At 44.0% G+C, this 12263-nt stretch overlaps 1 protein-coding gene across 1 annotated transcript; it reads left to right on the forward strand.

Moving 5' to 3' along the window:
• Positions 1–3585, forward strand: LOC310906198 (C-type lectin domain family 4 member E-like; the record flags this gene model as incomplete). The annotated part of the gene is made up of 6 exons (XM_083855259.1): positions 1–67; positions 984–1079; positions 1531–1623; positions 2650–2801; positions 3023–3153; positions 3426–3585. Exons 1-6 carry the CDS (start codon positions 28–30, stop codon positions 3583–3585), a joined length of 672 nt encoding a protein of 223 aa, XP_083711385.1. The 5' UTR covers positions 1–27.
• Positions 3586–12263: the final 8678 nt, after the last annotated feature.

Below are 12263 nucleotides of genomic sequence, written 5' to 3' on the forward strand. Positions count from 1 at the left end.
TTGGAGAAGAGTGATCCTCCTGTAGAGATGATGAATGAGCAAGGGAGAGTCAGTCCTGGAACTGCAGGTAACCCCCAAACCTTCCTTCCCTTCTGTCCTCCTGTCCAAGGAGCTGGGGGAAAGACAGGGCTGGCATGGATCCTGGGCATGGTGTGGTGGCCTCCTACCAGGACATGGGGCTTAGGACAAGAGCAAAGCAAGAGATGAGGGAAGTGGGCAGTAGCCAGGCTGGCAGAATGACCTTTTTCCTAGAGCCAGGGGGAATGGAAGTCCAGGCCAACCGTGCCCTGCTATTCCCTTCAGTGGTTTGTGTGTAAACAGTGGGGCTGAAGGCTGCTATCCTTCTGTCATTCCCCTGGTACAGCTCTCTGCATCACACTGAGCACAAGTCCCTGCTCCCATCTCTGGTGTCTCAAAGGACAACCCAGCCAGGGCTCTCCCAAGAGCTCCCAAAAAGTGCCTTTTCTCCTGTGGAAACAATCCTTTCTGTGTGTCTGGCTGTGCACAGCCTGAGCTGGGCAGTCACTCCTTTGCGGGACTGTGCCATTGCAGAAAGGGGCTCAGGGCACAGAGGCAAAATACAGGGAGTGAGGGAAAGAAGCTCTAAGGAGAGAGGAAGAGGAGGGAGATCCAGAAAGAGCATTCAGGGACAGACAGGGGTAATGGAAGGCAACATGGAAGATGTGTTGAGGAAAAAGGAGGTCTGACAGGATAGAAAGGGAGGGAGGTTTGTGCAGAAGACAGGCAGGTCTTGTGATAAACAGAGATATAAGAATGCAGCCTGAGGGCAGCCTCTGTGTTACTGTACTCTGTGGGTCTGAGCCACTGCTAGTGACAGGCAGCAGGACCTGCTTCCAGCACCTCTGGGGCTGCCCAGTCCTTGGAACAAGGGACCAGCAGGGTGTTAGGGTACAGAGCCCCCTGGGTTATCCTGTCCCCAACTCTGGGCTGGGACAGGATCACTCTTGCTTTGTGTTTTTCAGCCCCAGCAGAAGAGAGAAGCTGCTCTTGGCTGAACATCTGGCTCTTCCTCATTATTGCCCTTACAATCAAAGCTGTCTTTGTGACCATCTGCCTTGGTGAGTACCAGGGTGTCTTAATTCCCTTGGGATGAAGGTCTCAGGTGACTGCCTTTGGTCAGGTGGAAATCCCATATCCTAGTCCCTCTGCCAGCAGGCAAATGCCCTTCACCAAAATAGCCCTCTCGTCTCCTATCAGTGTGTCCCATGACTTCTTTGTTCCTTTTCTCGCCCCATCTTCAGTGGATTTCCAATCCCATTTTGTCAGATGGGAAAGTGAGTCTCTCAGTCAGCAGAGGTGAGAGAAGCTCATCCTAGGGAAGGAATGACTGGTAGTGGAAGCAGTGGTCTGCTTTCTCACCTCCTTGCTCAATCTAGATTTCATAGCTTGTTAACATAGCAAAGTCTCTATTAAGGCTCCAAAGGAGAAGGTGGAGGATAGCACAGGTTACTCATGCATGAGGTGGAAAGGATGACAATAGCACTTTCATTTGCTCTTCTCTTTTCTCAGTGGCTTTACTCAATGGAAGCTACAGCCAGTACAAGACTCTCCTCCAGAACTCTACAGAGTGGTACTGTCTCCCCAGCAGGTCTTCAGAAAAAAGTGAGTGATGCTAAGAGCCTCATAAACAACACAAAGAACTTCACCAAAATTTAGTCTGGTTTCCCCTCAACCTTTGAAGTGGGGAATATCATTGTTGGTCACAAGTGGATTGTTTTAAGGATGGAATCTGGGGAATTGAGGGAAGAAGACACTGTATTGTACATTTTTACTTAGGATGCTATGAAAACATGCTCCAGGCCAGTGAAAGAGGGTGGGTCATTCCATACCTGCATTTGACCAACCTTTGTACTCTTCCTCTCACACAACCCCTCTAATGCACATCTGGTCTACTAATCTAGATGAAAGTGCTTTTATACTGGCTGGTTCAATCCAGCTCCACTTCCTGTGCTGGCTCACTGCCTGTTCACAAGCATGATGGTCACTGTAAGGGACAGAAGAGGGAGGATAATGTTTAGGAATACCTGGGAAGCTGAGCTGCAGTTGCACATGAAGTGATGGTAATGTGGAGTGCTGGAATGCTGGTAGTGCATGTTCCCAAACTCAGAGATCCCTTCCATGCAGCCTCATGTTTTGTGAGAATATATCTGTAGATTTTAATCTACCATTTGAATCTTATTGACATAAGGCAGATCTCTTGGATAAGATAGTTGTGATGGCAGCAAGGCTGTCAGAGCAGTTTGCTCTGGGTCTCTCGGTCTGCATGAGCTGAGAGCTTGGATAACACTGCTCTGATGGAAGAGTTTCTAGAAAAGCACAAGCAAACTACTTCCCATCTTGCTTCCTCATGAAGGGTAAGGCAGAAACCATGTCTCTCACCAAAGAGAGGTTGCATGGACATGGCAGGACAGAGAGAGAAAAGGAAGGCGCCCCTTCAGGCAGGAGCCTTGTGACAGGAGCCTGCCAGGCTGCTGACAGCTTTACTTGTGGAGAGCAAAAGAAAGCATTTACCCCTGTCCCGACTAAAGAGATCAAATCCCACTTCTAACACCTGGGACCCTGCATTGAACTGACAGTCATGAAGGACAGCACATCTTGTTCAAAAGAAGGATTTTTTTTCCCCCACAGTGGATGGCTGGACATGCTGCCCAAAGGGCTGGAGAAGGTTTCAAGGAAACTGCTATTTCCTGTCCTCTGACACAATGTCATGGGCTGAGAGTGAGCAGAACTGCACTGGGATGGGCTCCCAGCTGGTGGTGATCAACAGCAAGCCAGAGCAGGTATGTGCTCAGGGCTGAGAGAGGGACCCAGCAGGCAGAGACACAGGGCTGGGCCCTGGAGGGGACTCTGAGCCCCTCCTTGTCCTGCAGGGAGGGGAAATGTCCTGTCTGCACCTCTGCAGCACCAGCCCCTCCCTCTGCCACCAGCCCCACCCCACAGGGGCTCCTGATGCCTCCCTTTGCTCAGTCCTGCCCCTCATGGACATTGTGCTTTTTTCCAGGAGTTCCTCTTCAACTTGGCAAAAGAAAAAGTTACTAGCATCTATGAAACAAAATACTACATAGGCTTAGCTGCTTACAAAAATGGACAGTGGCAGTGGGTGGATGAGACTCCATATGAAAACACAACCACGTGAGTATCCTGGTGGAGTAAGGAGAGCCCTGTAATTCGTGCCCTCAGTCCAAGTGACCAATACATTGTGTAAGGCAGGTATTTGTCAGAAGGGGATTTCTGTCTTCAGCTGCTCTGCAAGTCAGAAAACTTAAATAATTTTCTGGTCAAAACTACGGTTCCTGATTTCATCAGAGTGACTTTCCTTTTCTCTTCCATAACTGTTTGAGGTGACTCCACATCCTCTCTCCTGCATGTTAGTCCATTTCCAATAAAGGACCTTTCTTTTACAGGTTCTGGAAGCCTGGGGAGCCCAACCTACTCTTTGCAGAAAAATGTGCTGCAATTCATGTCAAAGGAAACACAGACCCCAACACTTACAGTAACTGGAATAATGTCCTTTGCTTCACAAGTTGCTATCGAATTTGTGAACAGGCAGTCAAACTTCTCTGAGGACAGACATAAAATCTGAGCTTCCAAGTACCTCAGTTCCCAGACTGTGCCCCTTCATCCCTTTACAAGCTGGAGATCAGTCCTGGATGAAATAGCTCAGGCTGATGTCAAGAACCTACTGTGAACCTTTCCACTCTCCTTCTTCAGGAACAAGGGTCCTAATTCTCCATCACTTCCATATTGTTCCAGCCAATATCTCAAAGGCCATCACCCTTTCAGGGAAGGATACTTGTCCTTCATATCACTGGAGGAGAATTTGAAAGAAGAGCATTCAGTGGAGTGTCCTTGTCCCTCCTCTGAAGGGAAAAAATATTTATGGCTGTAGTGTTTCCTTCTCCTTAGCACATTGTGTGTTGATTAGTTTTTTTAAAAAATTAATAAATGTTAATTCTACTCTTTGCATGAGGATGTCTTCTGAGTGACACGTCCCAGATTCCCACAATCCAGCCTCCCAACACAGAGGTTTTAACTTTTCAGTGTGTTTGGCACCTGTAGATAGAATACTGCTGAGTGTGCTGGACTGGCTGGGAGCAGGAACAACGTAATGTTCAACTGTAGAGTGTGTGAGGAATACTTTGGAGAATCATTTGTGAAGACAGAAACAGAGCAGGCTGTGTAGTATTCTGTGCCAGCCACAGTTTGCCCAGGATGTAGCAGAAAAAAGATGGATTTTGGAGATTCTGCTGACATGTGGCAGGATGAGGCATGACAATGAAGAGGAGAGAAAGCAATTAAATGTAACAAGAAGGATAAAAGCCAGAGTCCCCAAGAAGAAATTTCTAATGTGAGAGAAGGGTGGAAGACCCCCATCAGAGGTATTACTGCAAATCAGATACACAGAAGTTTTGAGCAATGTCCTGCTTCCCTAAAATTTCCCAGTCTACAGTCTGTATATTCCTCCCTTTCATCAATGATATCCACACTCTTTGAAGAGCTGGGAGTTTCCAGTTTGGAATTAAAAATACAACCTGAAAAATCAGTTCTGAGTAATTTTTTTTTTTTTTTTCCCCTCAGAAATCTGAGTACAAATTTTTGTCATTTCTACCCGAATAAGTGTATTTTCCAGGTTTCTGGTTTAGCCACTGGACCAAAAGCTTGGCTGTTGTAATGTATTAGTCTCCAAGTTTCCAAAGTTGCTGGATACTTTCACAATGGAGAAAACTTATTTTTTGTCCAACACGTCTGCAAACCTAAACGTTGCAATGGACTTCTCTTTTTGATTTCCCCCAGCTCAGTTCTGCAACTTACAGCAACAGTTTTGAGGAAGACAAAGAGGCAGATAAGATATGAAGAAAGTGACCAGTGTTTTACAAGTGGTTTTAGGGGCTCCTGGAAGGTTGATGAGCAAAACTCACACTGGAGATTGGTTTACAAGAAAATGTAACTTGCTAGAAACAGTCTCCCTACCTCAAATTCAGAAAACAAAGGTTTTCTTGAGATGTTTTTACAAAAGAGAGATCTTGGGAGATGATGCTAGGTTTGCCGACAGAATTGCTGAAGGGAGGTTCCTAATCCCCTCTTCAATATGGATTTGGCTGACAGAGGCACCTATCTCCAACAAATAAGAATCAGTCTTTACCTCTCAAGTCTCTCTTGATTCCGGAGACAGCAGATGCCACAGCAAGAGGCAGAGGACAACTGAAGATAGAAAATTAGGTACAGTACAGCACTTTCAGAAAGCTTCAGAAGGACATTCCTGCATGCTGAACCCAGGGGTTGGGTGGAAAGGACAACAGGTTTATCAGAATGGCATTCTTCATAATGACACCTGCAGTCCTTGTTTTCAGGTGGACATCTTGGCCACATCCCAACTGCCTCTCAGAACAAGACCTGGATGCTCACCACTCCTTGGCACATTAACTTTTGCTTTGGAAAGGAACTCAGGTCTGAGGAAAGGAGCCACAGTGACATTCACTTCTGAGAATACACACACCATAGAGTGCAGGTACTCTTGACTGCTGCAGCAAGTGGTTCAAACCTGAGCCAGCTTCTGGTTTTCCTCCAGAAAGCTAATGATGCCCAGTCCTTGAGATCCAGTCTTCAGCTGGAAAAACATCATTAGAGCCATGTTGGAAGGACATCCAGTGTTGATTCTTATGACCAGACTTATTAATTATATTAATTATTATATTATTGTATATTAATTATATCTGTACACTGAGCATGCTGCTCTCTTTATGTTTAGCTCTGAGAGCTGAGTCTTCCTTTATAGGATACACCTGACTTTCTCTAATAAATTATGATCCTTGCCAAGCCAAATGATGAAATAAAGTGAAATGTATGTGTTTTTTATGTCAGACACTATCTTTTACAAGGATTTAAATTTTCCTACAAAAGTGTCTGTTCTTTTTTAGACAAAGCAAGGAATTACACCTCTACTCCTTCTCTTTTTCTGTTTTATCTCACCTCCAATTCTTTCATGTTCCCTTACAACATTACAATTTCTTTATTTTCTTTGCACTCCTGCTGTCTCTCTCTCATACTGTTTCCTCCTTTACACCTTTTTTTCTTCTTTAAATTTTATTTCCTTTTACCTTTCCTCGCTAGACCACAGATGAAGAGCCTACAATGTTGTTTGGGAGAAATAAAAGAGAGAAATGCCATTTAAAGAGGTTCTGACACTGGACACACATCTGTTCTGTCTTTTAAAATTCAGTGTTTCTGAAATTATTTCCTAAGCAGTCTTGTGTAAGGTATTAGTACTAACCCAGGTACTGTTGGCTTTGCAAGGTTCTTGTTATCCAAGAGATCCACAACCCCCATTTCAGTTGTCCAGATCATGCTGGTTGTCCATTGTTTATCTCACATTGTCTAAGACAAATCCTATGATTTTAGCCTTATGTCTCTACCTGGTTATAAGGAAATAAAAACACTTTTTTCTTTTATAGGGAATCAGTTTACATACCTGAGCAAGCTTTTTCACATCCTGCTGCTTAGTTATAAATCATTTATCTTGACAGGCTTTTGGACAATCTGCTGGTTTCCTGGAAATGCCTCAGTTGATCGTGAGGTCCAGCACTTCAGCACCATCTCCTGCTCACAGCAAGTCACCTGCACTCTCTCAATGTCACTGTGATCTACATTCATGTGATCAGGAGGAGATGCAGAGAGCCTCTGACTCTGTCACTGCAATCCCTTGTGGTGCATCAATGGCCTTACAGCAAGGTAAGAATTCTGTACCATTCACTAGAAAAAGAAAACACAGCCATAAGACAGGGAATTGCTTCACTCAGGATCTCAAAATGCACCATAAAAATTGGCTTGTGCTCTAGTCTGTGTTTTAACATAGGGGAAATTCAGTGTAGCATTTAAGAACACGACATGGATCTGATTGTTTAGACTGGATATCAAAACAGACCACTGTAAACACACTCCAGTGCTGTGTTCCTTCCATGACATTCAATCCTGCTAGGTGAGGCACCTGCTGTCTTAGATCCTCATGCAGACTGAGTTGCCACAATTTTACATGCACAAGATATATGCAAATTTACTCTAGCTAAGGATCAAGGAGGTAAGTTCACTGCCTGAACACTCTTTTACTTCTGACATGAGCAAAAGCAGCTGTTTCTCACTACACAGTTGCCAACTCTGAAAGCAGAGCATGAAGGCAACCTCTTTCAGAACAATTAAACATACATCAAGGCCTTTCCTGTGCTGTCCATCAAGGTTTTCCTTTAAATGATCATCCTCATTTCTCATTGCTGTAGCCGTAATTTCACCTGAGCTCTTCAATTTATTTCCAGCTTTATTATCTCCTAACATGCTTCTGTTTTTAAAGTGACATTTTTCCTCCCCATTCCAACTCTCCTCCTAAAGATTATAATTTAAAAACTTTGCATACCTGAAATCAGAGTAAGTCCAGAACAGAGAACATTTTGGAGATAAGGAAACAGAGAAAGTAAAAAAATGGGAAGGAGTTGCTTGGTTCCGTTGGTAATAAGAGAGCCAATGTTTCCCCTTCTGTGGTTAAAATTGCCCCTGTTGGGAAAGGAAGTAGTAGTACCCACACAGAAAATGGCAGATTTGGGAGGAAGCCAAGAAGGAACTCTTCTATCACGTGTACAATGCAGAGGCACTTCTCAGATTTATTGGAACACCACACCATTCAGACACCATTTAAAACTACTGCAGAGCACTGGCTTTATGACAGACAATCACATTCTCATGAGTCAAAAGCTGTTTAGGAGATATATTACCTCATGGGATCATCTGACCAGATGGGGAAAGAAACAGCCAGCTGCTGGGAAGGGTTTGCCCAGACTGGATATCCCCAGGCCTTAAAGAAAGGAGGCAAATTCCTCCTGACCAGATATGAAAAAGTTTCTGACTTCAGATTAATTTTTGAGTCATCTTCATCTGGGAGCTCAGTCATATTTTCGTGTTCAGAAAATATCTCAGTGAAGGCTTCCTATCCAAAGACCTCTTGCACCTGTGAATCACAAGTGACACAGTACAAAATATATGTATGGAAGTTTATAATTATTCTACCTGCATTCTTAACAAAATCTTTTATTAAATTCAGTTACTGATATTTTCACAAGGCATTTTTTTAAGTGTAGCTACCCCAAAAATTTTAAGTGCCTACCAAAGAACCAAACCAGCCCTTTAAAACCATCAGATTATTCAACGAGCTCATCTTTCTAATATTCACACAAAACCAAAAATCAAGTACTTGTATAAGTGCTCTTCATCCTGAAGGGCAGGGCTGTGCTCACAGGCTCGATTCCTACTTTTTTTTTTTTCCCAACTGTTACAGGTGTTCAAAACAACAACTGATAAAAAATATCAACCCACCTCTCCATGCTTGCAAGTATGCACATTTAAAATATCTCTTCATACTTACAATACATAAGCACAAAATGCAAGGTCCCTGCCTAGAGACTCTGCAGAGTTGATATTTGTATTATCAATTAACCCTGGTTGCTACTGAAGGAAGTATTGCACCACAACACTGAAAGACTGGTTGAATGCAGTATTAGGGAAAAAAGAAGAAGAGAAAGAAAAAGGAAAGAACAATTTTCAGTGATCAGAAGTCATCTTTGGTACTGCCCATAGGCTGGGGTTCACTATGACATCTCAAACTGGTGCATTCCACAGTCCAATGAGCCTTGCACTGTGCTGAGATCACAAATGATTCAAAACAAGCACATTTACTGAGGACTGCTTCAAATTTTTTCCCTGAAGCTCTGGTTCTCCTGCTGAAGTGTGCTACTCAGAGACAGATAAGGACTGACTCACATTGGTTTGTGGAATCCTGTGAGCTCCACAGTGCTGGACACTAAGAGCTAACAGAGTGAGATGATCTGGGGTAGGGATTGAATGGTTGCAGGAAATGAGGTGTAGTGGTTTCACGTTTGCTGAATTCTGTTTGCCAAATTTAGTGTAGTGGTTTCTTCCCTCTAGGAGACAGGATTGTAAGTTTGTAAAGGTGTTGCAAGCTTAATCTGTCTGCAGATCCGTGGTCTGACTTCCTCATTCGATTTCAGATGTGCCTCATCACAATGGGCCTGCCTGGCAACCTCTGGAATAAGTCTGAACTTCGTCACCATCACTGGACCCAACACTGACCTGAGGACTGATTTCCACGCTTGACCTCAGACCTTCCCCATCCCTGAAGACTTGCCTAGCAATCTGGACCCTGGATGTTGTGCCAGGTGTGCCCTGCTTGCCTCACTCAGGTGTTGTGGCTGGTTCCCAGCTGATGTGCTGTCTGTGTTACTGCAGCCAGCTCTTGGCCACCAATCCTCGTGGAGCAGTTCCCTCCACTGTGCCCTGACAGTGTCTGTTGTACCACAAAGCAAACAGTGAACTGGGATTTATTTTATTTTGTTGGTTCTTTTTCGGAAGGCAGATTCTTGTACGTTTGTTTTACTATTGAGTATTATTCCACAGCTCACTTCAGCTTTGGGCAGAATTTGCTGCTGCTGCTGATCATTACTTCTTCATTGTATTTATCATTGCTTTGGTTCCAATTTTGCTGGTTTTCATGCTGTTTGTTAAAAGCCTCTTTTTTCAGAAAAAACAAACAAACTTACTGTACTCCTTAACATCTTCTATGAGTTTCTCAGTATTGCTGGCAATCACAACCAGCTTTAAAAGTCATGTTACAGTAGCTTTTCATAGGATTTTGATATCTTTGGTTCTTTTTCCTTCAGGGATAATTCAACAGGCTGAACTGGTTCCTTATAGCTCCAAAGTAGTGCAGGAGGGATACAGAGCCATTCACATCTTTGAAAGGGTGCTACACTCCCCTTGTTTTAGCAGGGCTGAGAGAAGCAGGAAGAGTTTTATATGTTGGGTTCCACCAGCATGGCCTCTGGTGGACAGTGCTGCCTGGATCTGTGCACAGGATCTGCAGTGTCTGTGCAATGGGCTGGTTATCTTATGAGAAGGAGCCATCCTTCAGAAGGATCAATCCAGAAACAACTGATATGTAATCTCAACATAATTGTTGCAGAGCCACTGACAGATTACAACTTCACTGTTGGATTCAGAGCCATAGGAGGCCAGATGTAATGACTAATTAATAAAATCCCTCTAAACATAAAGACATGCTTGGAGGAGCAAATGCAGTATGGAAATACAACACCCACTTTTCATGGAATGGTTTGGGTTGAAAGGGACCTTCAGTGTCATCTAGTCCAACTCCCCTGCATTGAGCAGGAACATCTTCATCAGGTCAGGTTGCTCAGAGTCCCATCCACCCTGATCTTGAATGTTGCCAGGGAGGGAGCATCAACTACCTCTGGCTCTGGGCAACCTGTGCCAGTGTTTACACTTGGGCCAGCCTCTCTTGAATCAGTTCTACTTGACTGACAGCAGATACACCATGTGAGTCAAGCTGTTAGAGATGGGAATTACTGGGTGGTGGCCTGAGCTGCCAAATTTATCAATTCAAAAGGTAGAAAGCACCTCTAGTGCTGCAGTCAAGTAGAGCTGAAAGAAGCTGCCAATCCTACTGAGAAAAATGCAATACTTGAACAAAGATTAATTGAAAATAATGCTGAGACTTGGCCTTTAGGAGCCTCCTCATCACCCATAGCAAGCTTCAGTTCCACTGGCCTAGTGAATTGTCTTTCAACAGCAGATTTCTTGAATGACAGACAGAAAAATGCTGCTTACAACCAGCTCTTACAACCCCCTACCACTGCCCTCACTTCCCCACTGATGGAAGCAATCCTATGCCTGGTAACATCAGGGTTTTATTACACAGTTGGCCGCCTGTGTGTCTGTTGCATGCCTTAATTCAAGTTTTAAAATCTCCTTCATCCTGCCTAAACCAGCTACCTGTGCTTCCCTTCTTACTGCTGCAATTAACATAAATTCACTCCCACAGCAACAAAATCAACATGACACATGTCATTTGGTGGCCAGCCTCCCTTCACTGTGTTTTATTTTACAGTGCCAAATTCAGCAGCAGCAGAATATGTTACTTTTGCATACAAGCTCTTGAGAGTCACAGAAGATTCTTACTCTCTCCAGCAGTCTTGGATATGGTGGAATTGATCTGCTGATTTGAGGATCTGCGTTGTCTCGTGACAGCGTTGCTGCCTTGCTTATTTCCCTTATAAATATCCTTCAAAGATACAGACAAAATGTCCTAGTTATTATACTTGCCATGAGATATCTGGACATCTGCCACCATCATTTCTGGCCTTGGAAAAGTTGCTGGGATGGCTGCTGGCCTGGCAATTGCATTCATCATCTTGGTGCAGACGGGAAGCAGACTCTCTGGGTTGCCCATGTGGTGTACATCAGCAGCTGGTACTGTCAGGATGACGTTCTGGTGGCCAGCTCAGCCCAGGGGGCTGGTACTGACAGATGGTTCAGCACCAGGCAGAGATGTCAGTCCCCCTAATCCAGCATTCAGGTGGAAAAAGGCAGCGAATTTAAAAAGGACTTTTAAATGTGAAGAAAAAGGAGAATCACCACAGGCAAACCCCTTTGCATGGCCTCAGAAACAATAAATTAGTCTGGATGTAACTGTGTTTTAGTGAATCACAGGGAGCTCCTGGGATGCTGGCAAGGGCTCTAGTCATCTTTGGTGACCCCATGTCTGCTGCTGCTGCAAGGGGATGATTCAGTCTTTAAACTGAATCAAGCCACTTTAAAGGTGTCTCAGACATGCTTATACTGGGAACATGGAATGAAATTAATTCCTAATTGAAGGTCTTATCAATATACTTTCTGGGCTAAGAAATGCAAAGCTAAACACAAAGACTTTCCTGGGACATTACATATTTTGACATTTTCTACATAGATGACCACAAAAAGAAAACATCCAGAAAATCAGGAAAATATGGGTAAGCCATAAATGCAGAAATGCCTCTTTACTCCCCTGCTACAGTTAGGTTTTGGGACCACTCTACCAAGCCTGAAGAATGGAGGTTGCAAAACCTGTTTAACTGTGACTAATACTTGGCCTAATGTGCTCTCCTTTGGCACTAGATGATGGCCACGTCACAGACTAGAGACTTCCATGGTAGTTTTTTTCAGCTTTGAACTTTACCACCAAGGTCACTTCTATTTAGGTCATTTCGATTTAGGCCTTTTCTCACTGGGCATGGAGACATGAAAATAAGACCACATACAAAACCTGTGAGTCTACAGTGATGTTTTTTATTTATTACTGATACATAAGGAATAGGCTGGGACTAGTGAGATCTTAGGGTAAGCAT

This window comes from Zosterops lateralis (genome assembly GCF_965231275.1).
Source record: "Zosterops lateralis genome assembly, chromosome: 2".
Taxonomy (NCBI): domain Eukaryota; kingdom Metazoa; phylum Chordata; class Aves; order Passeriformes; family Zosteropidae; genus Zosterops; species Zosterops lateralis.